The following is a 26248-nucleotide window of genomic DNA, read 5'->3' on the forward strand; positions in this document are numbered from 1 at the left end:
AACGTCGAGGATGAGCTTGTCCTCATGAAGGCAGCGGCGGAGATAGCAAAAGATACATGGGATGATGAGTGAGACTTCAAAGCTTCAAGTCGTGATCAAAAATCCAGCATTGAACAGCAAAGAGAACACATATTGACGTAGGCATGTGCATATGATGTGAGAGATGTCGGTGAGATTGCTGCTGCTGGTGACGCATACTTGAGACCACGAGAAGATGGCGTGTCTTTCTCTCTCTGTAGGGTCTCATTGCTGGGGAGATGCATGTCACAATTCATCATCAAAACTGATGGAGATATCATTCAGACTGCCAGTGGATCAGGTCTGCAGCACGCAGCAGTGAGCGAGGATGGCGGGGGACGCGTCTGTGGCGTGGCCTGGCGTAGGCGCTCGAGTCAGCACTTCCCTTCCGCGGTTTCTGCTCAACGACCCGCGAGCCTTCGTCTCTGCCTGTCTACTTGTTGGCACAACGCATTCAGACTTTACAACGGGTGCACTAGGGTCGTACAGACGTCCCGAACAAACCTCGAACATCAGCACAGCGCGAGGCTTCCTCCAACATGCTCCTAGCCCGCTCCGGCCCGGCGCGTGGATGCTCTGAGCTCATAATGATTTGTGCCGGATGAAGGGCATATCCACCCCTCACCGACGTCGACCTCATTTCTCATCTTCTTTCTCAACTGCATCTCGAACGCACTCTTCGCCTGTCCCGAACTGCTTGAATAGCCTATAGCCGGAAGCACGATGGCCGCCGAGCTACCCATCCCGGTATATACCACCCTTAATGATGTCCTCGGAGACCTCCAGACTGCCGTTGTACAGAGGTACGTCGTTGAACATGGGGTCTCAAAGATATGAGCAAATAAGTGGTTGATGCGAGCACAGCGTACGGTGGAACGGTGTAGTCGAGGAGTTTGAGAAGCGCTTTGGAAGGAAACCAGCATACATCGCTCGTGCTCCTGGCCGTGTCAAGTACGTGATCAGATCAGATCATGTATGAAGCTCATCTCTGTGGACACGCTTCGTAATCCAGCCTGATTGGGGACCACATCGACTACGTCTTCTTTGGCGTCCTTCCCGCTGCCATCGAGCACGACATCCTAATCGCTTGCGGGCCCTCCAGAACCACTACTACACTCTCGAGCTCTAACTCCCCACCCGGCGCTGTTTCCGCGCAGAACCTCGATCAGCGCTATGTCCCACAGAGCTTCACACCTATGCTACGGCATGCGCCGCTACCCACCGAAGCAGAGCAGCGCGAGGCTGCGGGTGCGGTGCGTGCGCAGGAGTGGTTTCTCGAGATTGATAAGAAGGAGTTGCGGTGGGAGAGCTATGTCAAGGCGGGATACTATGTGAGTGCTCCTATGGTGTTTCCTTGGGGTTTGGATCTGTGAATTAGGTATTGACCGCCGTGTTGGCCGGTCTAGGGCGTGTTGAATCGCTTCTTCTCTCCATCCGGGGGAGAGGCACATCCGGTCCCCATTGACCTCCTTGTCACTGGCTCCGTCCCTTCCGGCTCTGGGCTCTCATCCAGGTATGTCAATTGCGCGCCCGCTGGTTTTATATTGTCTTAGTCGGACTGGCTTGATAGTGCAGCTATGGTTGTTGCCTCCACACTCGCCTTCCTCGCGGTGAACAACAAGCTCGGCGGATTGACGAAGGGTCAGCTGGTCGAGATGGCCATGGAGAATGAGAAACGCGTCGGTGCGTTCAGTGATCACTGCTCTACATAATACGCTGCCTTGTTGACCTCGGTAAACGTGGAAGGTGTGAACAGCGGAGGGTGCGTATTCTTTCAGCCCTCTCGCAGCCTGACTATATGCGCACTTTTGCTGAACTTTGACTCCATTTTCTCATTAGGATGGACCAGGCTGCCTCGGTGATGTCGACATCCGCTTCCGCGCTTTACATCACCTTCTTTCCCGCTCTTAACGCGGAACCCGTCCTGTTGCCAACATCGCGTTCGCTCCCACGAGCCGTATTCGTCTGCGCGAACTCGCTCGTAGTCAGCGACAAGGTCGTCGGTGGGTTTCACCCTCGTTACTGATTCCGGTTGCGATTCATCGTCATGTTCACTACTCGCTGTTCATCATTGGGAAAGGCGCGAAAACTCGCTACAACCTCCGCGTTGTCGAGACGCTCGTCGCCGCTCGCGTTCTCGCCTATTTGCTCGGCATCTCGGTCGCACCCACCGAACGACCAACGCTTCGCGAGGTGCTCGGGCGGTGGCTCGGGTTCGAGGAAGCCAAGGGACACCCGACTCTATTGGATACCGAGCAGCTCAAGAAAGGTCTGGAGAAGGTTTTACCTGAGGTAGAGAGGTTGAGACCTCGGAAAGTACAGGTGGGAGAGAGAGAGGAGCAGCTGGGTGTGACGATGGAGGAGATGATTGATATGAGTGGATTGGGAGAGGCCGCATTCCAGGAGGTGTATCTATCGTGGGTCGATGGTACGTCTCGGGGTCCATGTCCCATGTCTCCCTCACTCACTAACCATCCTCACTTCATCCTGGCTCACGCCCATCGACAGTCGAGGCTACGCATTTCCAGCTATACAAGCGCACGAAGCACGTATTCGAGGAGGCACTACGCGTGCTGCAGTTCCGAGAGATCTGCCTGCGCGCAGCAGACGCGCCGTCGCCCCTGCCGGAGAGCACATTGATAGAGCTCGGCGCGCTGATGGACGCATCGCACCGCAGCGCATCGACTCTGTGCGAGAATTCGTGTCCCGAGGTGGACGAGCTCGTGCGGATCGCGAAGGACGCGGGGGCATATGGGAGTAGGATAACTGGTGCGCGAATCTTGCTATAGTCTGGCGGCACTTCTGATGTCGTTGCGGTTTGGCAGGCGCTGGCTGGGGAGGATGTACCGTGTCGCTTGTCGCGGAGAACCAGGTTGAGGAGTTCATCCAGAAGATGAAGGCGGCGTATCCGCCATACCAGAATCTGGACGAGGAGGCACTCAAGCAGGTGATCTTTGCGACGAAGCCCAGCAGCGGGGCCTGTGGTAAGTGTTCTTCTACTCTTGTGGAATTTGGTTGCGTTTCAGGAGTGTGCTCATCGACATGTGTAGTTCTCAAGCTCGAGGAATGAGGTAGTAATGCATCCCAGTTGACCTCGAAGTACTCTATGGATGTAATCAGCGAAGCATGCATCACGTCGCTGAAGACGTTTCCTGCATGAGAGATCATGGTATACATGATATTCAAGTGTGCAAAAAGTTTGGGATGGTTCTGCGCCTGCACATACCTGCTGCATGCTAAATAATAGCGGCCTACGCGTTGGGAGTCGAGGATGTCACGCTGACAATTCACTCGCCAGAGATAGCACGGTCATTGCTTCACCCTCAGTAACGGGCCTGTCAAAGGAAGTTTCCATGCAAGTAGCAACCAAACAGCGCGATTGATTCTCAGGTGAGGGCGTGTTCCTGATATTTTGCTGCGTAACGATGGCATACAACCTAACAAGATCATACATCTCGCTTGGCCGATTTTCGCCTGTATACACCTGCTACTCGATATAAAAGGTGTAGTAATGACAGTCTATAGGTTTCTTTTCACGTCTCCAGGTTCTATGCTTCCACCTCCACCCCCGGATCATCAATCTTGTCGATCTTGACATTTTCGTCGTCTTCCTTCCCGTCATCGGTGTCGCTTTGCATTTCCCACGCTGCGACTCGTTTTGCATCGCGGCTTGATAGGAAGAGGACAAGGAGAGCTGTGCAGACTGGTCCTGAGTGTAAGCGAACTATATCGGAAGATCGTGAATCATTAAATAACGTATTCATAGTGAAGTGGAGCCGGAAACAATTTGAAAACGTCTGAAGCATAATATTTAGAGCATTACTACTGCTGAACTTATCACAGACTGTCACTATTGGGATTCGTAAACTTCGTAAGTACGTGGCTTTTCCACCCAAATCATATATTCTGCAAGATGCTAACCACTCTGCCGTAAATGACTCTGAATATGGCGGAGTACTCGTTTTATTGTCGCTTATTTGGGATCCTCGTGAAGCAATCCTCTTACGTTTTCTCTACAATGACATACTGACGGTTTTACAGACTCGCTGCCGTCGTGATTTCTCGTGTTTTCCTGATTTTTCGTGTTTTCCTCAACGTCCGATACGCAGCGCGGTCTACACGTGGAGAGCAGTCCTAAACGCCCTCTTTCGTCCCGTCGCGGTGTGGGCCCTAGACACAAGCCGACGTCGAAAATATGTCATTCGAATTGAACATTCTCAGCAACACTGAACAAGTCCCAGAGAGCGATCGCTCGCAATCGCAAGACTGTATTGAACACGATCAAGGCATTGCAGAACCGCACAGAATGGCAGACAATGTTGCTATCGTTGACATTGCTCAGAAAAACGTGGATGAGGGAGACGGGATGGACGATGTCGAGGAAGAAACGCAGTCGGATGGGGAGGACGACGAGTAAGGGGAGAGAATCGGTGTCCGAGCCATGCTGTCGGATTTACAATGATTGCAAGTTTGCTCGCTATTTGTGAGTGGCACGTCAGCCTTCGTACGCTCCGTCTCATCCGGCTGCGTTTTGCAGATCTTCTATGCAGCAATCCTTCTGCGTTTTTCTCTCTTTGCTCCGTACAATTTGGCCGTTAGCGATTCAAGCCTCGTCACAAGGCTTCATAGCTAACCTCAGCAGACACACGTCGCACTACAGATCTCACGTAACATGTTTCTCCTTTAAATGCCGCTCTTGATGGTACCTGTCAGTATTTTCCTGTGTGCCTGCTATGACGTGCCTTACGCTTCGTTTTCCTGAGAGGACCACTCAAGTTGGTAAATGTCACGACACGCAGACTTGTCTCTATAAATCTATTATGGAACGGCTTTGTATGCTATGAGCCGCTTATCCGATGCTGCAAGAACACTGTCGGGGGAAGCATCCCCGTGTTGAGGCTATAGGAAGCGCTCTCGTGGCGAGAGCCGTTTCCACTGCATGATCTAGTTTACGATGGGAAGCAGCATACACAGGATGCCTCAAGGTTTACCAGCATATTATATTGACTAGACAGTCCCAACGTCAAAGAGACTCTATGACAAAAAAGGACGCCCCACCCATGATGAAGAAGCTCACCGGCTCTTCGCGACCATGCAAGTTTCACGGAGACTAGAGCGTTCTGATGGTGGCGATGCGACTGGATGATCAAGACACAACGGGGAGATGCGAGGTTTCATCGAAGTGAGCTCCCTGCGCACTTCGCCTATGGTGCTGGTTACCATCGGCACGTTGAAAGCAACCGCAGGTATACCGAGAAAACGAGGCCATGCAGACATCAGAAGTGCGACCAAGTGAGGTGAGATCGAACATGAACCGCAGTTCGAGACAGTATATGAAGCAGTAAGATCATGATGCTTAGGAATCGCTCCTCTGACGCCGTCTTGCATGAAGGCCGCGTGGAATGGGCGCTGATGCACAATTTCCGAGTCGAGCCTCGAATGGGGCAGAGCCGTTGAGGTCCGTCGTATTGCCGTCTTAGAGCACAATATGTCGTGCCGCCCAAGTAACATAGCACGAGCGGGATTCGAGTGCAACCGCATCGCCGTTTTCCCACTGCAAACGTGACGTCCAAGTCATCCGTGGCCAAGACGAGGTGATCGACACTAGGGAAAGATCAGCCCGTGGTGGTCACAGATAGCTAGAATCTGGTGCCTTGTTTGAACGTACGTGCATGATAAAACGAAGCTACAAGAGAGATTCAGGTCCTCAAAGAGTGTAAACCTGCTGATGATCAAGCTGAAGATCCAGTGACCAACCAGAATCAGAATGAATAGGATGGGTACCGAGTTTTCATGTCATTTATCGAATTAGCCAGTCTTCTCTAGATGACAATTTCTTGTGCCATTTGCGTCCTGTCAATCCATGCATGCATCCGACGCACGAGCTTCCGCCGCGTAAGGAAAGGGAGAAGATGCAGAATCAGGAAGCGCAAATGTCCGGCTATGGGGCTAAGTTTGTTGCGGTGTTCGTGACAACAGCAGGCTGGCCGCAGATCAACAACGAGCATAGCCTGCAGGCCAGGCTCTCGACAGTCAGGGTTCCATGCATTGTAATGCGGGTGCGAGTACGGGGTCCATTTCAGATGCCACGACGAAGTTAGTAAAGCAAAGTCCAAAGGAGCGTCCTTGTTGGAGGTCGAACTCTACTACTACAAGATCACGTCCCGACCAGCGTTGGAGCACCCAACAAGCACAGATCAGCCAGACAGTAAAAAGGCTTTCCTGGGAGACCAGTTCATCGCCGCTGACGGCAGACATTGCCATAAGAATGCCTCCCACAGTATTCGCAAGAACCCCGGGTAAGATCACGACAGATCAGAGTTGCCTTCAGGACGCGTGGCCTGTGCAGAGCAGTTGACGTTTGGACTCGACTGCCACGCCACAGGCGCGTCTCCTGCCAGCCAGTGATCAGACTTTGACCGGGTTTGAGGCTAGGAAAGCTCTGACCATGCTCATTTAGTGAGCCACTGCCCGCTTTGCGGATGCGGATGAACAGTTTGTGCCAGCGGGCGATGAAGCATTTATGTCATGATGAAATACAGGCTTATAAAGAGGCCCACTGTTAACCACTGCTTCATCATAATCCACACTCCGATCTCTCTACTTAGACATGTCTACCACCGCATCTGAAGCAATCACTCTAGCGGAAGAAAAGTGCGTCTCTTCAGATAGTTGAGATGTACTGCATTGAAAGAGATACTATCAGCTTTCCAGAAAACTGTGCTCTTATCGCCGGCGCAGGCCAGTCGGACATTTCTCGCTTATTACTGGCTGACCATTGATGATTTCCATTCAAACAGTACTCATATTTTTCGACCATGTCATAACAATCGGTCAGGATGTACAGCTGTTCTGGGGCGGGCGATCATTCTCTGCATGCCTGTTCTTTGCCAATCGGATGCTTGCACTGGCGTATGCTAGCATTTCTGTTTGGTCCTTCATGAACTTTTATACAGTAACGGTATGCTGTTTAATATCACCTTGATTGGATATACATATCTCAGGTTTATTGACATTGTAGAGGTAATTTGTTCCTTGTTGTCATATTTATTCGTGTCTGACAGTTATTATCTTATAGTTGTATGGCAAACATCGTGACGAGCAGTCTGGTTCTCATACTCAGTTCAATAATCTCACAGGGTAGGCCAGCATGCTTCACGATAAACTATCACAGCTCAAAATGTAGCGAAGTGGTTGCAATGTTACGAGTATATGCCGTGACAGGTGGAGACCGACGACCTGTTATGTTCCTCATGTTGATCACGGTCTTCAACGTAGTTACGAGTGTCTACGTCGGTACGCTTCCTTCTTATTGGGACATATTCTTGAATGACCTACGACGAATTCACGAGAAGAATTCATCCAATTATCATATTCTGTGGTCGTGTTGCCTAGGACAACCATATGCTATGCGTCCTACACTTCAAGTTTGGCGCAAGATATCGCTAAAAGGTGTGTAGGCTGGTATCATTAATAAATCCGTACTTGCTAATCTGTTTCTTAATAGATGTGAGTCTGAATTGAAGAACACTTTCCTCTACACTTCTCTGACAATCCCGCCGTAGTGGTGATAGCCAATGAAGCCTGTACTATGACTGCCACCATCATGACGCTCGCAATTCTCTGGCGCAAGCTATATGTCCACCATAGACCAGCCACCACTGACATCCTGTCTACGAGGAATTCGTCGCTTGCAGCACTAGTGCTTAGAGATGGTACGGCTATAAGACAATGACATGGACCTCTGAGCTCAACTCACATCCGCGTCCACAATTCTACAGGTACAATTCAAATGACGTGAGAAATGGAATAGAAGACAATTTAGCAATGCCTGACGCATATTATTTAGAGCAATACTACTATTGAGCTTACTTGGAACTGGGCTGGCCTTCCTGAATGTCGTAAGTGCATGTTCTATCCACCCAGGCCATATCTTCCGCAAGATACTAACCATTCTGCCACACATGACTATGCATATGGCAGAGCGCTGAATTTGTGATCACTGATTTGCAATATTCGTGAAGCAATTCTCTCATGTTTTCCCTACCAGCGACACATTAACGATTTACAGACTCACTCCGGTCCTGATTTCTCGTGTCCTCCTCAATGTCCGAGCTGCAGCACACTCCACACGCGGAGAGCAGTCACAAACGCCCTCTTTCGTCCGGTCGCAGCGTGGCGTCCAGACACAAGCAGACGTCGAAAACATGTCACTCGGATTGAACGTCCTAAGCAGCACCGAACAAGCCCCGGAGAGCGATCGCTCCCACTCGCAAGAGTCTATTGAACATGATCAAATTATTGCAGAACCGCGAAGCATGACGACGGAGATTGTTGTTACTGCCGGTGATGCTCCTCAGGACGTGAATGAGGAAGAGGGGGTGGACGATGTCGAGGAAGAGACTCTGTCGGATTGGGAGAACGATGTGTGAGGGGAGAGAACGGATCTCCAAGCCGAGCTGCTATATTCACAGTGATTGCACGTTTGCCTGCTTTTTGTAAGTAGCATAGTGGTGTCAGTTCTCGTACGCTCCGTCTCATCCAGATGCATTTCGTAGATCTTTTATGCAGAGTTCCCTCTGCGTACTTTATCTTTGCTCCGTACGATTCTGAAGCTTTGTCGCAGGGCTTCACAGCGAATCTCAGCAGATACAGTCACACAATAGATCTCGCGTAATATTTTTCTTTTTCAACTACCCGTGTTGCTATGAGCCGCTTGTCCCATGCTGCAGTACACAGCAGAAGCTCGAGGAATGAGGTACTAATGTACTCCAATTGATCTCGAAGTACTCTTTGGACTTGATCAGTGATGGATGGATCACGTCGCTCAGGTAAATGTTTTTTGTATGAGAGATCGTGGTATACATGATATTCAAGTGTGTAGAAACTTTGGGACGGATCTGCGCCTGCACATACCCGCTGCGTGGGAAATGATAGAGGTCTACGCGTTGAGAGTCGAGTATGTCGCGCTGCATTTTCTCGCCTGAGATGGCACGGTCGCTGTCTGATCTGGGCCCGTCAAAGGAGGAGGGGAAAGGAGGGGCTTACGACGCAATTGGCAACCAGAGAGCAGAGCCGATTCTCAGGTGAGAGCTTGTTCACCGATGTTTAACGACGAACGTACAAGCGAACAAGGTCATACATCTCCCTTGGTCGCTTTCCATCTGTATGCACCAGCCATTCGAGCTACTCGATATAAAAGATGTGTTAATGACAGTCTATAGGTTTCTTGCCACGGCTCCAGATTCTAGTTCTTCCACCTCCACCCCCGGATCATCAACTTTGTCGATCTTGACGTTCTCGTCGTCTTCCTTCCCATCATCGGTTTCGCTTTGTATTTCCCGCGCTGCGGCCCGTTTTGCGTCGCGGCGTGATAGGAAGAGGACGAGGAGAGCGGTGCAGACTGGTTCTGAGCGTAAGCGAACTGCATTGAAAGAAACGCGAATCTAGTGAGTGACGTACCCATAGCGAAGTTCACGCAAGCTGTGGCGATGTTACCTTTCAGCACACTGGCGGTTAACGGTGTTAGCAAGACGATAAGGGGATCTACGGGGTTTTTTTTGACATACCGTGGTTGTTCCACCTGAGGAAACAGCACGCTGAATGATTCACGTTATTACATTGCTGTCTCGATAAGAGGGACCTAGCATCACTCACGTTGGGAACCACGTCTGCACGACGTAGGCAAAGGTATTGCAGCAAGCAACCACGAATGCGCGTTCTGGCAAACACACATTCATCAGTGTGCACGCACGGAAGAATTATGTCGCTATGCGTACTCTCGCTGTCATGCCCGGTGAGCTCGTTCGCCCACGATAGGATCAGGCCAGACAGGCCCCCAGTTACCAACGTCTGCGCCGAGATGATTAGCTGCGGAAGCATGTCAATCCAGAACCTTTTCACCCACCATGTAGTAGAAAACCCATCGCCTACATACCGATTCAATCATACCGTCAGTGAGGAGGGCGAAGTGAGACACCGTCGTACGGACCTTGTGATGTGCTGATACACAGGACTAGCGGCGAGCACGATGCACACCACCATGTTCCATAACTTTCCATAGAATATATGAGGTCATTCATCACGCATGTGTATGGGGGTTGTTACTCACACCTGCCACGACCATCGGCGGCCACCTCGCTCTGACAGCATCCGACCACCAGGCCCAGGCGAGAGCTGTATCATTCATTGTGAGCACCAAGATATGTCAGACAACTAATCTTAGGAAACTCACTTGTCACGACCTGCACGCCATATATCGGCAACGGATACGTATTGATTTGGGCGATAGTGTAGACAGTACGTTCAGACGTGTTGAAACTCTTGAGCCTAGTGGAGGGGCGTTCCATAACTTAAGTAATCTACGATAAAACAGTAATGTGAAAACGAACCAGAATATCATCGAGGATGACGGATTGCCACCGTTGTTGAACTGAAGCAGGCATTAGAGCACCCAGCCAGTTAGCACCATTGATACGCACCAGGATATATACTATCCGGACACGTCAATTGTCAGGCCGGCTCAACTAAACGTAATAAGCCAGTACTCACGAAGAGTCAGCAAATAGAGATGCCACGTCTTGAAAAACCCCAGCACCTACAGAACACGTCAAGTCAGCCCAGCTTGGGTGATGAACATAAAGGCACTACCACGTACCTTGCGCTTCGTGAAGCGAGCCGGTGGCCTTCTGCCAACTTCCTCCATTCTGCGTTGCGCTAATTCTATTTGCTCCTTCGAATAGATGAATGACGGCGACGTGTTGGAAGGCAAGTCTATCCTAGTGGAATTCGCAGGAGCGCAGTATGCAATTATCTTATCAGAGAAAAATTTGTAACAAGCTTTAACCGCGTGGAGGACGCACCAGGCATTACGATAAAACCGAAAAGAGCGATAGGGATGGTAATGATCCCGTCAATAATGAACAGCCCTATTTCTCAATCAGACGCGATCAAACATAACGTTTCTCCCATAGCTCACACTTCCAGCCCGCAAGACCAAATCTGCCATTGAGGCCGTCGTAGGCGCCCTATATTGCACCGAGTCAAGTCCAACCGACTGTAAGCCGAGCGCTGGCTGCCTACCGTTTGAAGAAACCCGCTAATCATCGGACCGATCGCGCTGGCAGTCTATCAGAGAATTAGTTAACCACAATGATGCAGATAACGGCATCAGACTCTTACATGGAAGATGCACGCCCGCTTTCCGAGCTCGTCAGGCTTATACCAGCTCCCGACTACATATTGCATAGAGGGATAGAATGTGGACTCCGCGAGACCTGGCCACGCCCCGATGTCAGCAATATTATTGATGACGGGGGTGATCCATGTCTCACCGACAAAGAAGCGAATAACAACCAGGTGGGTAAAGTTCTTGGCGGAGGCTAAGGTCATCGTCAAGACACTCCAGATCACCTCCATCACGGGGATCTATGAGATCAGGCTCAGCAGCCTGGCATGAACAAAAAGAATTAACTGACCCATATCGATGGACGGATTCTTGTGATCAGGATGCTGAGACAGTATCAGCTCAGGACGGAGAATGACAGGGATGCTCGCACTTGGAGGGGATTTGGCCGATCACATATCCGCATGTCCAAGCGGTGGTGATGTAGTTGAGCTCATTGCCATGTCTGATGCGATCGTTAACTTAGAAACACCGGAGAGGCGGTGACAGCACATACAAGCCGAGTCTATGATATACAGTCAGTACGATAAAATACAGTGATGAATGAATAAACACACTCTTCTTTCATCCCTGACACATATGCATTCTAGGATGATCGTGAGCACGAAAGAAGGGGCTCTGACTGTGCTATATTTACCGTGATGTTCTGCTGATCGAGGTACGTGAAGCATATAGAATGTTAATCAGAATCGAACATCAAGGACGCGAATACTCATTTGCTGAAGTACGACAGCGCCGCATAGGTCAGCAGGCACGCGTCAAGCCTAGCAAGGAATCGCCTTTCTTCGGGAGGCTTCTCCCATGTGTCCCTAAGTGAAGCATTGATCAGCGACCCGCGAGACAATTTATCGCTTGTGACGCACCATATGAGGTGCTTCAGTCCCCGAGGCTCAGCTCTCTTGATGTCGGCGACCATCTCGGCTGGACTGGGAGACACGACGGAGGAGGACGACCAAGCGGGCGCGACTGAGCTCCATTGCTATCGTGCACATATCTTATGAAGCGCGGGATCAATCATTGGCCCAAAACGCGACGGAGGGCCATTTCGAGTTGCAATGTCACCATCGCAGAGATACGGAAGAAACGGCGAGCTAGACCACGAATATAAGGTGACGTCTCTCTGTTCCTGGAATCCGCAGCTCCCCGCACACAGGAACGGTCATCGTGGTAGTCACGGGAGCAAGAAGACCTGAGCACGCCAGAGGAATGTTAAATGAAGTGAGCCGGGCGGCCGCACGGCTCCGAATAGCAACATTCACTGATGGGATGATGCTACGGTGCGATCTAGCAGAATTTCAGCCGATATCATTGTCAACATTATGTATCGTACCCCGCGACTGTCAGGTTACCTTTTCAGCCTAGTCCGCAGGCGTCAGCGGTCAATGACTGGGCTTGAGCTTGAACGAATGAACGAACGAAACTCGATATTCAATGGACGAATGAGGATCGTTGGAACGCGAATGATAATCGATAATGCCCCGCGGCAATCACCGAGAGTCCATTGTCGATCTACGTTGATGATTGGCAGATCGCGCGACGCGTACCTAACGTTCGCATCCCTCCCCCATGACGCAGGAGCTCGCGTTACGAATATTAATCCTGCTGCATCTAGATGTGTCGAGACACATCTCCTGTGGATCATCATTAATCCATTTCTCAACATCTCAAACCGAATACGTCAATACAACCTAACTCATAATCCCGATGATCTCGTTTAGGAATCCCGCACCCTGACGCACAGTTTGCAACATGGCCCGAGCGGCCATCCAAGCTCAACCTTCTAGTGCACTCCGATACTCGGCCTTGCATTGCTGCGACGTCTTGCGCGATCCTGCTGCCCATGATCGTTACATGTCGTGATGCCTGCTGAGATATAGAATTGCTAACAATCTGCGATAAGCACGAACGCGCCTCGCGCCTGCGACAAAAGGGTCCATCCCGGTTGCTTAGTATCCTGCTCTGGGTTAGCATGGCATTGTTAGCTCCTCGAAGGACAATTGCACCATCGAATCTCGCAATGAGGTGACATGGTTATCAGTCATTGCTTGCTTCGAATTTGATTACACGCCGAATATCGAGATATCAGCTGCTCACTTCTGGCGAGTACATAATGCGGAAACGTGCGAAGGACGGAATCAGCTCCATCAGCGTGCGCTTAGAGCCCTCTCACCCATCCAAGATACTCCCAAATGCCAGTCCCCGTCCCAGAGCTTGGTTCGTTCAACTTCGTCCCAGAGACCAAGGTCAGCGGTGTACGCATCTTATCTTACTCCGACAATTCTGACCTTGTACGTCATCATCTCAGGAGGACTTGGACTGGGCGGACCTCGTCACCCTTGATTTCAGCCTGCTGAGCACCCCGGAGGGCAAGAAGCAACTGGCGCAAACGCTTGTCAAGGCCGTGCGGGAGTACGGCTTTTTCTACGTCAAGAACTTCAACATCTCTCAGGAGCGCGTCAACCGCCAATTCTCCATTGGCAAGCAGTTCTACGAGCTTCCGCTCGAGGAGAAGTTGAAGTATGTCCCGGAGGGACTTGGTGTGTTTAGCCTTTTTTTCGTTCAGTTTCGTGGGCCTTATACCTCGTCACGTGTGCCATAGATAACGGAAAATTCAACGGTTATGTTCCAGCTGGACGTAGGATGTGCGCAAGTTTTACATGACTTCCTGTTCTCCTGTTCATTCGTCTCGTAGCTTGGAACCTGTATCGGGTATCCGGGATCACACCGAAATCTACAACATTCCCAGTAAGCACACGCCGTGACGTTACTGTAATGTGTAAACTAACATTTCTTTGTCCAGAGTTCAACGGCGACTTCGGGCATCGGCACCCGGAGATTATCCAGAACAACCTCGCTGAGATCGAGGAGTTTGCCAGGGTATGTGTTGCGTCAAGCTACTTGAGAATGCGGAACTGACGCGTGTCGTCAGTCGCTCCACACTGAAGTGTTGGACCCCCTGCACGTAATCCTTGCAGATGCCCTAGAGCTTCCGGAGGATTACTTCTTGAACATCCACAAGTACGACAAGAAGAGCGAGGTAATTTCATCGCAAATCTTTCGTTTTTTTTCGAATAAGCTCAATTTCTGGCCAGGACCATCTGCGATACATGAAGTACACAAAATATACCCCAGAGGAGAACCTCAAGCTTGGTCGTATCTGGGGCCGTGGACATACTGGTGTGTATCGATCTTGCCAGTGTTCAGTTGACGCAGATCGCCCATGATCGTGCTTATCGCGACAGATCTTGGCTCTTTCACGCTTCTCTTCCGCCAGCCAGTGGCGGCGCTCCAGATCAAGAGCCCCAAGACGGGCGAGTGGAAGTGGGTGAAGCCGCAAGATGGGACGCTCACAGTCAACACGTGCGACGCCCTGAACTTCCTGACGGGCGGCTACGTGAAGAGCACTATTCATCGGTATGTCTAGCGTGGAAAGCATCTGAAGCAGATGTGACTCACGATATGCTCAGCGTTGCTGCGCCTCCGAAGGACCAGGAGCATGTCGATCGCCTTGGCTTGCTCTACTTCTCGCGGTGAGTCGAAGAGCAGACGAATGCGGCCATTCCGCTGACACAGCAGGTGTGACCCGTCAGGCCTAACAACGATGTCGTTCTATCTACGATCAAGGAGTCCCCGGTGCTCCAGCGCGAAGGTTACACACAGAACGACTTCGAGAAGAGCGGGAACCCCGTGCCGACCATGGAAGGTCTGTTACCTCTTACCTGTATCCGTCATTCGCCGCTGACAATGTTTTCGCTTGAAACAGAGTGGACGTTCGCCAAGCAGAAGTGGCAGCGCACGAAGGATGCCGTCCGAAACGACCCGAAGTTTGAGACTGCGCAGATCCTCCCAGGTTGGAGCGAGAAGGTCTACGGTTGAGCGCCGAGGTTGTCTCTGTCGTCAATTAATATAACAATGTAACTGCGTGGCAAGTGTGATTGAGTAGGCAGACTCAAAAATATGTATGTGTTTCCGATATGATACGGATGTGCCATCGCGTGCCTTTCTTACGTAGCAGATCGGTTTCAGGATTCGTCTTACTGACTTTACGATCGCGGAACTCAGAACTTGCCAGGTTGAAGCGCGAAGGTTGTCTCTGTTCATCGATTAAAGTAACAACATGCTCATCTTACTATCTTTGCAATTACGGAACTCTTAGACGGTTCTGAGGTGTTTCCAGACCTCCAAACCTTTCATCGACTGTATAGCAAGATATTTAACTCATCGAGCACCTTCAGGTTTTGATTCTATCATCTGAAGAATAGCGGTACAACATGGATTTACTGTGTACTGTACATTGATGCGAAGAAAAATGCTGTGCATAAATTAGAATGCAAGGATGAATATGTAAGAGGGGATATGACGATACACAGCAGGGTGAACACCAATTATGCGTGAATATGCAGCAATATAGACGGTAATTGTCCGAGAACCAGCGCCGGGAGAGGGCAATGCGAACGTACCCGACGTTCGCGGAGATGACGATCGACGTCGGAGAGAAAGCGAATGTATGATCGGAGGGTGAATCGTTCATCCGTACACAACTCTACCGAGAAAGTCAGTCTCGATCGTGATGGTGAGCAAACAGCAAGCGACTCACCCTCGCGCGGTCGTTGAGATGGGCTTGAAGTCTATCCGACCAGAGTCGACAAAGTGCCTCAACACTTCCGCCCAGTCATCGCGCGAGTCCCAGGTGATCTTGCCTGGCGCATCGACTTCGACGGGCATGACTTGGCTGATCTCGCCACATTGGACTAGAATCACGGCTGTACCGATTCCGCCGGCTCGACGACACCTCTCCTCGCGCCGCTGAATGTCAGCGCCGACGAGCGGGTCGTTGTCAGTGACATATGTCCGGGGAACGATGTGGGTATTCTTGATGGTGAAGCTGGCAATATCATCATCAGCAATGCAGACAGCAAAGAAACTGTACAATTTAGCTCACCGATGGAGGGAGTCAGAGGCGGAAGGGCGGTAGGATAGCTCGATCAAGAGCGCGTTTTGTCGGACGTTCGCGGGTAGGCGCTTCAACTGCAGCGCCTGGAACCCCGCCCATCCAAGCAATGTGGAGTGCGCGGAGACAAATTTTCGGAGGTTCTTGACGAGGTTCTCGTCTACGTCGCCAGGCTGCTTCGCGGCAGCGATCTGGCCGGCAGTATGTTGGCAGATAGCCTTGTGCGAAGGCCAGTGTGTCTTTTGGCAATCCTGGGACTGGTGAAGAAGTCAGGATACAGTAGCAACGAGGCGTTCCTAAATGTACTGACACAGTACTGCGTGGTCATCTGAATGTGGTTAAAATAATTAGTATATGGATAGATAACATTTGTAACGAAAAATAAATACTCACGCATCCACCACAGAGTCGGAAACGGCTGCCTGATGGCTGTTCCACTGCGCCGCATTGGTCACACACTCTGTATCCCCTTTGCTTCTGAGGAGTGTGAGGCGGAGGAGAGAAGTAGTTGGCAGCGGCGGGCTGAGCGTGTACGGCGGCCATTGTTGTTCGGGTGAAGCTGTGTTGGTCAAAGCACCGAGAGACAGTGCCGTTCGAGTCATTTTGGCAGAGATTTTATAGCTTCTGGCTCTGGTATGAGTGCGCAAGTCTGGGATAGCCATCTGGGCTTGGGACGAGCAAAGTTCCAGCTCAATTGTGCGGGGTGGCGGATTGCGCGCCACAATTTTCCTTTCTGGGAAAAGAAGATTGACGATGACCGGTCTTGTCCTTTTGTCTCCTGCAGCGCACGCGTCGAATCCTTCCGATAGTTATTGTCTCTGCGCCGTTCGCGAAGCCGTTCGCGCTGGATGCCTCCGCTACACAAAAGGACTCACGGACGATGCCACACGTACGTAAGGTGCAAGACAAAAGACCTAATTGCACACTTTTGTTCGAGTGCTTTCATCTGGAACGGCTGCCGGTTCTGTGGTTCAAGGTTCGAAAGTGCTAGCTCCGTTGGAATTGACTCGATTGCCGTCCTAAGGACCGTCAAAGGGCTGTTCTTCCCACTGAAGTGCGTCGTGACGTAGCTTCGCTATTGTGAACGGGGTTCGCGCGGATGATTTTGAATTGGTTGCAAGGAGACGTCGTACGTGATCAAGCTCTTTACTACGGTTCAAGTTGACAAAGCAGAGATACCGCCGGCTGGAAGCAATTTCTTGCTGAGAGAGTGCAGCTCGCTCCCGAGCCAACGTCTCCCGGCTCAGCTTCCCGATCGTGGAGAGCAGACAGCCTCGTGGTGCCAACAAAATTGAAGCAATCTGACGCGAATCTCATCTGTTCTCGAAGAAGCAAATCCGTCCGCCGATCGTGGACGTGTATTCTCTTTGCCGTCGAGCGATGAGCTCGTCGCTGTGGCGCGTAAAAATTCCGCGCTTGGCTTATCGCGGGAGGCGTCAATCCGTGCTGTTGGGCCCGTCATGCTCTTCTAGTGGTCTTCGCCTCTTCTTCTGCTAGTTGATATCTGAGCATGAACTTGGATGTTTATGCCGCCATTGCTATTGTTTGCGTGGCTCGTCTGATTTGGCTTCTGTCCGCTTGAAGTCGACCGTATGGGATCTGCTTTGCTTCTCGCACTACTGTGATCGTTACTTTTAGACGGACAATTGGAATGTATGAGGGTCCTCGTCACTTGGTTTCCAAGGAGATGAGCAAGAATCCTCCGGACTTTGAGAGGTTTATGGTTGGACGCTATCTTCTCCTTCACGAGTATGTGCCAGGTTATTCCGCCTTCAAGCGGAAAATGACAAGTCGCGTCATTCCTTCACTCAGGCCGAAGGTTGGATGGTGATTCCCATGCCTGCAGACTGAAATCTAGAAGGGACTGCTCTGGGCGTTTGTAGAGGATGAACAATATACTGAACATAGCTAGCTTCAAGTGGTGCACCAGAAACCCTTCATAGTATGCTGTCGCATATATATCGCGCACGAATCAAGATAACGTGCAAAATCTATCAGCTTACATGAAACAAGTGGTCACTGAGAAGTTTGACCTCATACATTTCGTCGGAGCAAGGGTGAAGTTTGTTCAAGACATTTCAGTCTGCCGATGTATCCTTCTGGTGAGTCTACATCAATTGTCTTGTCGAGCGATTCTGCGATCTGCGCTGCCTTCATTGAGGATCTAATGGTTCTTTGAGGTTGGGAGGTATCATTCTCCGAGGGATACCGGAGTTCTGCGCAGAGAATGAACCTGTTCATTCCTGTTCATTCTATTTCATTATCTGATCCAGATGGTGCAAAGTGTCGCCGATGTCTCGCGAACGCCAATTTCACCTTGACATGGCATATACTGCCGAATGCTACATAATGCAGACCCCCCATTCACTGATCGGAGTGCGAAAGCTGCACATTGAAATTGGATTGCTACGTACACTGTCAATCATCTTGATCAACGAGCAGGAATGACAGCTGGTTTTATTCGCATGTTTGTGGCGCATCATTCTTCAAACATTCATTCTGACTTCGGGCTTTCTGATAGACTCCTCCCCTGCCGTATACTCAGTCTTACTGGTTGCGATTTGCATTAGTCAAGCTACTTGGCATTCCCGAACGCTGCATGCAGTCATCTCAATCACGGAAATGCTCAATATCATCTAGAGCTGCAGTTCGTGTGTTCATCCGTATCTGATCTCATATGTACTACGCATCATGTTGATGTGTTGATCATACCGTCGTGAGCTTGGAGATCAGAGGTATTAATTATCTTTGTGAGTAGACAGGTTTTATTTGGTCCTATCGTGCGCTCCAAGTTTAATACGTGCGAGCTGAGACTAAATAGTGTGTCTAGGAGTGAATAGGAAGAACAGGGAGCATTTGAAGACATGCGAGATCGCGATATGCTCAGTATTGGCTGCTACAAGACCAATGTCTGCCTTGACTAACTCGGAGCCGAGGCGAGTGTATTGGCGCTAATATAGCGGCAGCATGGCCTTTTAATGATGGAAAACGTGTGTCAGAGATTGACTCTAGACTGATAATGACCAAACACAGGAACAGAACGGCACTGTCGCATTATTTGCAGTACGTGTTTCTCCGTGTGCATTTCATGCGGTTTCTTCCTGACAGGTTGCATACCAGCTTCATCGAGTATCAGAGCCCGTACGCGAGCGTAAAGTTATCGAGCACTGAATGTTGCACGCGAGCATGAGAGCATAACCGTGACGGGCGACACGTAGGAACACCAGTACTGGTGAGCGGTTGGCTGTGCCTCCATTGGTCTGCAACAGTTTGAAAATAGCAACTAAGATATATGGTGAGTCGCAGGAGAACATTGTGACAATGCAGTCAAGGAGCAACGGCCACTCCGTGACGCGTTACGGGAACGGTAAACGACTCGACGTGACCGTGACAACTGCTTCCATGCACGCGATGCAGTACCACTTACTTGCGGTCAAAGGACACCTCGCTCCAACAACGCATCACGAGCGTGTACAAGGCGTGAATCTCATTCTATATATGAGGAATGGGTCTCCTGTTGAGAGCTATCATGACAGATAGGCAGCAGGATTAGGGCCTTTTCCTTGCTGCTGGTTCGCTCCGTTGAGCGTTTGTTCGCAGCGTCGAATAGCAAAATCCTCTCAGGTAAAGATAGTGTATACTGTATGTGACGTGAACATGTCGAGGGAGCTGACTCGTCCAGGGCAGTTCACTACTTTTCTTCACGCCAACGCGCAAGCTACATGATAGCGCGATAACCTCCTCGTTTCCACTCAGATCTCGCCGGATCGCCGCTGTTCAGTCGTGTTCATTTTCCCTTGGCAAGAAAATAGTTCGTAGGTGCGCATTCTCAATACCTCGCATAGCCTAATGTCTGTAGAGAACACGACTGTTTTCAATTGGCTTGAACAAAAACACGAGGTAATCCGTCGCAGATATCCATTTCCATCTATGCCAGTGCGCATGCAACGATTGGAATCATTCGAGTGTCTTGATGCATCCCTTGGTGAGTCACCCATGTTTAGCGACTCGTATTCTGTGGAAGTAACGCATCACGCACAGGTTTCAATCGCACGAGACGACTTCGAGGCGATTGTTGCACTGCCTGAGCTTCCAGGTACCCACTCCATGTATGTTTGCGATTGGATGCCTAGAACAACTATATAGTCGTATGCGGAGCCAGTCTCACAAGACATAAACGCTCTATACGATTGCAACTACCTCGCTCGTTTTTATGGCCTCAGCGGGACATCTAATTTATTGCGGCATTATGCCGCTGCTCAAAACGTTAGTTTATATTTACTTCATACTTTCACCATGTTGATGCATGTCATACTGTTACAGATACATCGCAATATCCGTCGGCTATCTTCTCGCTCAGAGGCGTCTGTTCTCGGCGGATGCTTCCACAGGGGCCTCGCAGGTCTTCAAGAACATATGTCTCCCGGCCCTAATATTCTCGAACGTTGTCCCTGCATTCACCTCTTCCAACATATCCGCACTTGGCCCTCTGTTCTCGATCGCCTTCACTTATGTTGGCATAGGGTTCCTTTTTGGACTGTTAATCAGAGAGTTCTTCTATGTTCCGCGCAATTTCTGGCAAGGGATTGTTGTTCTATGTGGCATGAGCAACTGGGGTAACCTACGTGAGTACCAGTATAAGATATCATACCCTGTCCCCGGACACCTGTGAACTGATATCGGTCTACTAGCCAGTGCCATCGTGTCATCTATCATGACAGATTCGCCAATCAATCCAGATGCCGATCCCGAATGTGCGCATCAGCCGTCCTTTGCTCTGATATTCAACTAACTCTGTCGTACAATCTTAGTGGGCATCTCGTACGTCGCTGTCTTCATTGTGACGTATCACTTTGTGTTTTGGATCACCGGAGTTGCTCGCTCTCTTTCTTGGGACTACTTGCCAGACGTTCCTCAGAACTCAGAGGCAGAACGTCTCTATTCGTGGAAGGAGAAGCCCATAGGGGGGTTCATTGCACGTCGTATCCGGCGCAAGCGGGTACCGTCAAGATCATCTTCGGTAAACCCCGAGAACGTGAACATTGAAGCAGATCTCGAACGAAGCGAACAAAAGAATGCAAAATTAGAGATGGACGACACAAGTTCCTCCATGGAGGCGTATGACGACTCCAGACAGCCCTCCGTTCAGCATGAGATCTCCTCAACTTCGCCTATACAACCTGTTCCTCGGTCGTCACCTGTGCCTGAATCCGTCGAGACGTCCGCTACCCACATGCCTCCGCCACCATTCTTGCAACGGCTGAAAAAGGCACTACAGCCTGCGTCTGCTGCAGTGACACCCATCACTTGCACGCTCGTCATCTCGGTTCCGGTCTCACTAATACCGGATCTCAAAGCATTGTTCACGCCGGTCACAGGAGGGCAGATTGGACAGGGCCGGACGGGGAACCACCGTTGTACTTCATTATGCAAACCGGTGAGCCAATGTTCTGCAAATGAAGTGCAGGTGTCTTAAAGTGTCAGTGCCATAAGCCGAATTCCTAGGAAACATGGCGGTCCCGCTATCCCTGATTATACTCGGCGCATCTTTCGCCCGACTCAAGATTTCCCGGCCCTTCTCCGGTCTGCCGATTATGGCTATGATCGCGGCAGCAGTTGCGAAGATGATAGTCCTTCCTATTATCGGCATCTTTGTAGTGCAGGCGATGGTGAGGGATCGCTTGATTGCCAAAGATGCTCTAGCGGAGCGGTTTGTAGCGATGTTCCTCAGCGGTACTCCAGCGGCAGTCAAGTAGGTATTGCCGATTAATAGATATTCGAGGGCCTGCGACTGATGCATCCGCTGTGCATAGCCAGTTGATAGTGTCTAACTTGTATTCGACGACAGGGGAAGTCGATACGCTCTCGGTGCGTGTCGCCATAGCGCTCGCTTGTGATTACGTACTGATTGTCTATTTTGTCATTCAGGCTTTCTTGCTCGTTCAATGTACGTTCTCATTTATACTATACCAGGAATCGCTGCATATGCTCTATTTGACAGATGTCGGCATGTTATTCTCTTCAACGTAAGTTCGTCCCTGTGCTTGACAACCGGAATGAACTTAGCCCCCCAAATCCCATGTAGTGCCCTGACGGCTGTGTCACTTCTATTGCTGTGATGCTTTTCTCCCACCGGATGCTCCGCACGTGAACGATTCGTAAAATATATGCTCTTGTAATTACATATACCCTGGGTGATTCCTAGATTCTAGATTTGTAGATGTTGCGTATATTTATGGTGCTCCTCAGTCTTTGTATGGTGTGTTGAATAACTACTTACAGAATATGAGATGACGCCATCGTCAAAGGCGACCAAGCTTATGATGCAGCCACTGTCGCCGTTACTCCGGTGTATGTTGACGCATAGGCTGATTATTAAAAAAATTATATTCGCGAAGCAGATACATTGTATGTGAGACCAGACTACAGATGCAAACGATATCATATTCAGTCCAGGGCTTTGAAAGTTCTTGCGTTTCACTCGATCACCGTAAGAGCCCGGCATCTACTGTTGTGGTAAGTCCGCGGGAATGGCGTCAACAAAAATGGCGTCAACAAACACTACAGGCAAGTCGGACCGAAACACCATAGTCACAAGAATTGCGGCCACGTATAATGTATTAATCCGTATCAGACGCGTACGTAAATAGCTTCACGATGATGAAGTGAACCATCTGGTGCCACGCGCTAAGCTAGATCCGAGACGCGTTGTAACATAGGTAGCAGTTTTCGTTGACCTTCCACACTCTTCGACTTCAGAGTAACGTAAACGTATACATCGTCGTTAACGAAACCCTCTACGTATAGTAAAAGCCATAAAGGAGAAAACCGGGCCAAGGGGCGGGTGGAGATCGTCTAGATCACATTGCCGATCGGGGACTGACTCAGAGCCTCCACGCTCACTAACGTTCTCGGTGGGTCCTTCCGCTTCGGCAAAACTCCAATGTTGGTTCTTTTATCCTCTCATAAATACTCGACGCGTCCATGTCCGCCTCCCGCAACGACTAACTCATCACTGTCGGCAACAACATCACTGCTAACATGAACTTTCTGCACTTACCATCTTCCGACCTCCCTCCCGACCACTTCCTCGCCCTTCCGCGTCCGGATCATGGACTGGCCGCGGCGGGTACGCCAGACACCTCTACGCTCGCCGCGCACGACTTCGATGTCGACACGCGCACGGGTTTCATGCCCCCGCAACCGCCGCTTGCGCGCCTCCCGCAGGAATGGGAGCCATGGGAGGCCGCGCTGGACGAAGCGCTCAATAACAGGCTGCAGCTCGCGGAGAAAAGGGGGTTGACAGAAGTCGAAGAGGCTCAGTCGGATCGGTGGCGAAAGCGGGTCAAAGAGGTGGGCGTCTTCGCGATTCTCTTCATTTCGGTGCTTATTGACGATCCTTATTCAGCTTCCAATCCTGGAGACAGATGGCCTGAAAAGGTCGGAACTGCTCCTTCGGCGAGCGCATCATGTCCTCGCGTGGATCATGCACTTCTACGTGCACACTATCCCCGTCACCTTTCCCGAAATACGCATCCCTCCGCCCATCGCTGTCCCTTTCCTCCAGGTCTCCTCCCAGCTGCAGCTCCCACCAATACTAACTTATTCTGACGACGTGCTCTATAACTGGGCATACAAGAAGCCCACATCACCTGCGTTTCCCATACGTCCACCGGCCCTCGATAACCTCCGGTGCCTGACACTATTCAGCGGCACTCGGGATGAAGAGGAATTCTACCTAGCCTCTGCACGCATCGAGCTGCGCGGCGTCGAGGCCCTCAGCCTCATGAGTGCGATGATGGACGAAGCCTTCCTCGGCGATGCGACAGCCATCCGGCGCATCACTTCGTACCTCCACACGCTCGCGAAGGTCATCAACGAGCTCACAACCATTCTGGCTGCAGTGCGCGAGGGCTGCGACCCGGATGTCTTCTACAACGACATCCGCCCATGGTTCCGAGGCGCGGATTCAGACTCGACGCGTAAATGGATCTTCGAAGGACTCGAGCTCGACCCGACACTGCAGCGGCCCTCGGAGCTTTCAGGTCCGAGTGCAGGGCAGAGTTCGCTCATCCACGCACTGGACATTTTCCTCGGGGTGGACAGGTACTCTCACTCGAATTTCCCCATCGGAAAGTCTGCCAAGACGTCTCAGCCCGCATCCGAATCTTCATCGGGCTCGTCTTCTGCAGCGCCGACTGCGTCGTTCAGCTCCGCGCCTGGGACGACGTCGGTGCCCTTCCTAATACGCATGCAGTCTTACATGCCACGGCACCATCGCGCATTCCTACGGCACCTCTCGGCCAATCCGCGCCCGATCCGCGCGCTGGTTGAGTCATCGAATGACCCGAAGCTGCTTGAAGCGTACAACGAGGCGGTCAACGCGCTCAAAATGTTTCGGGATGCACACGTCCGGGTCGTCGCTGCATACATATTGGGTCCGTCCAGGCGTGCAGGCGGCTCAAAGGCTAAGCAGGCGAAGGGCACGGGTGGAACGGATGCGTTCATGTTTGTGAAAGGCGTTCGGGACCAGACGACGGGCGCTATGCTGAAGCCTGAAACTTGATCATGTATCATAATGATTTGAGTACCTTCGTACCAATGTACATGTCCCTAAAGCAAATATTTGAGAGAATTGGCACAGATCCGTGGTCGTAACGCACATCAAGAGCACTTGCTGGATGTCTGTCTATGTCAAGTCGTGCTGATGTGTCGAAATCGTTGTGGCGAATGCATTACAAGACATTAATGGTTTCTTCGGACATCCGGAGCGACAGTGTGCACGAACGTCCAGTCGACATCATAGCCAAGGAATACGTAGTTGTAGGATTGTCTGAGCATGAGTTTAGAAATGCGTTCGATAAAGGTCCAGCAGGAACCTAGTGCTCGCCGCCAGTCCAGATGCGATCGGAGTGTTTCGGACGCTTACAGTTTCCCAGGCCACATGATTACATAAGCAAGGGTCGTGAATGTTCGGTGTGGCGCTAGACAAGAGCGTCAGACTGTCTCGAGCGCACTATGCTCCTTCTCTAGCTGCTTATACCCCAACCGTCATCGCTCTGCATTTTCTCCAATAATCCCCACTCAGATATCTCTTGCAGCTGCTGTCAGACTTTTTGCACCGCATCACAAGTTTTAGCCAAGATCTTTCGAGCTCATCACATCCCCACATTTCGCAGTCTACTCACGACTCGATCTCTTCACTTGAGGATCATTCGACATGGCGTACGTAGCTACTCGACCAAGACCCTCTGCCCCTTCGGATGGCTCGCGGACGATTACCTTGAACGAGACACAGTCTGGAGAGGAAGGCACTCTTTCTGAGGCAGGCGGCGAGTCCATAGGTCGCTTGCGCCTGAGAGGAGCGACGAGGACACATCAGCGTGTCGTTTGGAGGGAAGATGTTGTAGACAATGAGGGAGCTGGGAAAAAGTCATCTAAAAGTGCGCGTTCATTCTCGATAATCCGTCGCTTTGTTTTAATGCCCGCTTGACTCTGATCTGTTGACACATCCTAGTATGTTGCATCTACCACAAACCACGCCGATTTGATGAGTCTTCATCCGAAGAATCATCCTCAGATTCGGACTCTGGGTCAGACTCGTCGTGTAACCACAACCGCCCCACTCATCGGAAACGTACTCGTCGTCTGCCGCCAGATCAGAGTGGCGAGGGCGGCGAGGCAACGCGCAGCAGTGAGGGCGAGAGTACCGTACACACCCTCCAAGCGAGCTCCGATGAGGCAAACACGTACGAGCGGCTGCCTGGGAGCAAGCACGCTCACCCCCACTCGAAAGGAAAGAAACCCCTGCGGCCTAATAATAACTGATCGATGGAAGTGGGCGCTATAATTAGTTCACGGCAATGCAGTTTGTGCGTCCATCTGTCGTTCATATCATGTCTGGAGCATTCTGATGAGGGCAGTGTTTTAAGATTGGCGAGCGTGTTCGCTGGTGTAGATGATATACCTTATTATTCGTTGTATTCATGGCTGGTGCCTTTCGCTTTCTACAATTTGTTTCGCCATTCATTGCGTGGAAAGCCAACATGTCTAGCGATGCTGAAGCAACAGCGCAACAAGTCCTCCGAGCCTGC

At 50.9% G+C, this 26248-nt stretch overlaps 10 protein-coding genes across 10 annotated transcripts; 7 read left to right on the forward strand and 3 right to left on the reverse strand.

The window, feature by feature from the left end:
- Positions 1 to 488: 488 nt before the first annotated feature.
- Positions 489 to 3343, forward strand: LAESUDRAFT_730437 (Galactokinase). Its single transcript, XM_040909830.1, has 11 exons — positions 489 to 821; positions 883 to 969; positions 1031 to 1349; positions 1425 to 1531; positions 1589 to 1701; positions 1765 to 1780; positions 1858 to 2021; positions 2099 to 2446; positions 2527 to 2787; positions 2844 to 3002; positions 3069 to 3343. Exons 1-11 carry the CDS (start codon positions 742 to 744, stop codon positions 3086 to 3088), a joined length of 1674 nt encoding a protein of 557 aa, XP_040759993.1. The 5' UTR covers positions 489 to 741; the 3' UTR covers positions 3089 to 3343.
- A 951-nt stretch (positions 3344 to 4294) lies between these two features.
- Positions 4295 to 4919, forward strand: LAESUDRAFT_433201 (uncharacterized protein). The gene is made up of 4 exons (XM_040902447.1): positions 4295 to 4501; positions 4569 to 4612; positions 4661 to 4726; positions 4782 to 4919. Exons 1-3 carry the CDS (start codon positions 4335 to 4337, stop codon positions 4687 to 4689), a joined length of 240 nt encoding a protein of 79 aa, XP_040759994.1. The 5' UTR covers positions 4295 to 4334; the 3' UTR covers positions 4690 to 4726; positions 4782 to 4919.
- LAESUDRAFT_433325 (uncharacterized protein) lies at positions 4905 to 5754 on the reverse strand. Its single transcript, XM_040902448.1, has 2 exons — positions 5687 to 5754; positions 4905 to 5622 (listed from the first exon to the last, which is right to left on the reverse strand). Exon 2 carries the CDS (start codon positions 5557 to 5559, stop codon positions 5092 to 5094), a length of 468 nt encoding a protein of 155 aa, XP_040759995.1. The 5' UTR covers positions 5560 to 5622; positions 5687 to 5754; the 3' UTR covers positions 4905 to 5091.
- A 2044-nt stretch (positions 5755 to 7798) lies between these two features.
- LAESUDRAFT_730441 (uncharacterized protein) lies at positions 7799 to 8565 on the forward strand. Its single transcript, XM_040909831.1, has 4 exons — positions 7799 to 7815; positions 7868 to 7919; positions 8002 to 8036; positions 8090 to 8565. The coding sequence occupies exons 1-4, from the start codon at positions 7811 to 7813 to the stop codon at positions 8448 to 8450; spliced, it is 453 nt and encodes a 150-aa protein (XP_040759996.1). The 5' UTR covers positions 7799 to 7810; the 3' UTR covers positions 8451 to 8565.
- A 544-nt stretch (positions 8566 to 9109) lies between these two features.
- LAESUDRAFT_815455 (MFS general substrate transporter) lies at positions 9110 to 12595 on the reverse strand. The gene is made up of 26 exons (XM_040914688.1): positions 12534 to 12595; positions 12067 to 12487; positions 11920 to 12012; positions 11841 to 11865; positions 11761 to 11789; positions 11700 to 11708; positions 11577 to 11648; positions 11496 to 11529; positions 11352 to 11445; positions 11200 to 11294; positions 11101 to 11145; positions 10997 to 11045; positions 10881 to 10946; positions 10676 to 10791; positions 10570 to 10615; positions 10500 to 10510; positions 10410 to 10450; positions 10253 to 10347; positions 10130 to 10194; positions 10010 to 10071; positions 9926 to 9947; positions 9798 to 9870; positions 9676 to 9739; positions 9588 to 9617; positions 9481 to 9527; positions 9110 to 9421 (listed from the first exon to the last, which is right to left on the reverse strand). The coding sequence occupies exons 2-26, from the start codon at positions 12117 to 12119 to the stop codon at positions 9237 to 9239; spliced, it is 1521 nt and encodes a 506-aa protein (XP_040759997.1). The 5' UTR covers positions 12120 to 12487; positions 12534 to 12595; the 3' UTR covers positions 9110 to 9236.
- A 744-nt stretch (positions 12596 to 13339) lies between these two features.
- Positions 13340 to 15421, forward strand: LAESUDRAFT_706527 (Clavaminate synthase-like protein). The gene is made up of 11 exons (XM_040906633.1): positions 13340 to 13446; positions 13509 to 13740; positions 13803 to 13845; positions 13896 to 13948; positions 14004 to 14080; positions 14133 to 14240; positions 14296 to 14380; positions 14446 to 14617; positions 14671 to 14733; positions 14794 to 14906; positions 14967 to 15421. The coding sequence occupies exons 1-11, from the start codon at positions 13393 to 13395 to the stop codon at positions 15077 to 15079; spliced, it is 1113 nt and encodes a 370-aa protein (XP_040759998.1). The 5' UTR covers positions 13340 to 13392; the 3' UTR covers positions 15080 to 15421.
- A 92-nt stretch (positions 15422 to 15513) lies between these two features.
- LAESUDRAFT_815458 (uncharacterized protein) lies at positions 15514 to 16697 on the reverse strand (the record flags this gene model as incomplete). Its single annotated transcript, XM_040914689.1, has 5 exons — positions 15514 to 15746; positions 15801 to 16088; positions 16146 to 16411; positions 16465 to 16482; positions 16548 to 16697. The coding sequence occupies 5 exons, from the start codon at positions 16695 to 16697 to the stop codon at positions 15731 to 15733; spliced, it is 738 nt and encodes a 245-aa protein (XP_040759999.1). The 3' UTR covers positions 15514 to 15730.
- Positions 16698 to 20403: 3706 nt separating this feature from the next.
- On the forward strand, positions 20404 to 22184 carry LAESUDRAFT_763017 (uncharacterized protein; the record flags this gene model as incomplete). The annotated part of the gene is made up of 8 exons (XM_040913184.1): positions 20404 to 20420; positions 20478 to 20779; positions 20846 to 20908; positions 20966 to 21571; positions 21648 to 21906; positions 21968 to 22022; positions 22083 to 22101; positions 22156 to 22184. The coding sequence occupies 8 exons, from the start codon at positions 20404 to 20406 to the stop codon at positions 22182 to 22184; spliced, it is 1350 nt and encodes a 449-aa protein (XP_040760000.1).
- A 1011-nt stretch (positions 22185 to 23195) lies between these two features.
- LAESUDRAFT_662217 (Indoleamine 2,3-dioxygenase) lies at positions 23196 to 24720 on the forward strand (the record flags this gene model as incomplete). Its single annotated transcript, XM_040904979.1, has 2 exons — positions 23196 to 23507; positions 23563 to 24720. 2 exons carry the CDS (start codon positions 23196 to 23198, stop codon positions 24718 to 24720), a joined length of 1470 nt encoding a protein of 489 aa, XP_040760001.1.
- A 438-nt stretch (positions 24721 to 25158) lies between these two features.
- LAESUDRAFT_685741 (uncharacterized protein) lies at positions 25159 to 26155 on the forward strand. The gene is made up of 3 exons (XM_040905903.1): positions 25159 to 25597; positions 25672 to 26026; positions 26078 to 26155. Exons 1-2 carry the CDS (start codon positions 25375 to 25377, stop codon positions 25980 to 25982), a joined length of 534 nt encoding a protein of 177 aa, XP_040760002.1. The 5' UTR covers positions 25159 to 25374; the 3' UTR covers positions 25983 to 26026; positions 26078 to 26155.
- Positions 26156 to 26248: the final 93 nt, after the last annotated feature.

Source organism: Laetiporus sulphureus (assembly GCF_001632365.1).
Source record: "Laetiporus sulphureus 93-53 unplaced genomic scaffold LAESUscaffold_50, whole genome shotgun sequence".
Classification (NCBI taxonomy): Eukaryota; Fungi; Basidiomycota; class Agaricomycetes; order Polyporales; family Laetiporaceae; genus Laetiporus; species Laetiporus sulphureus.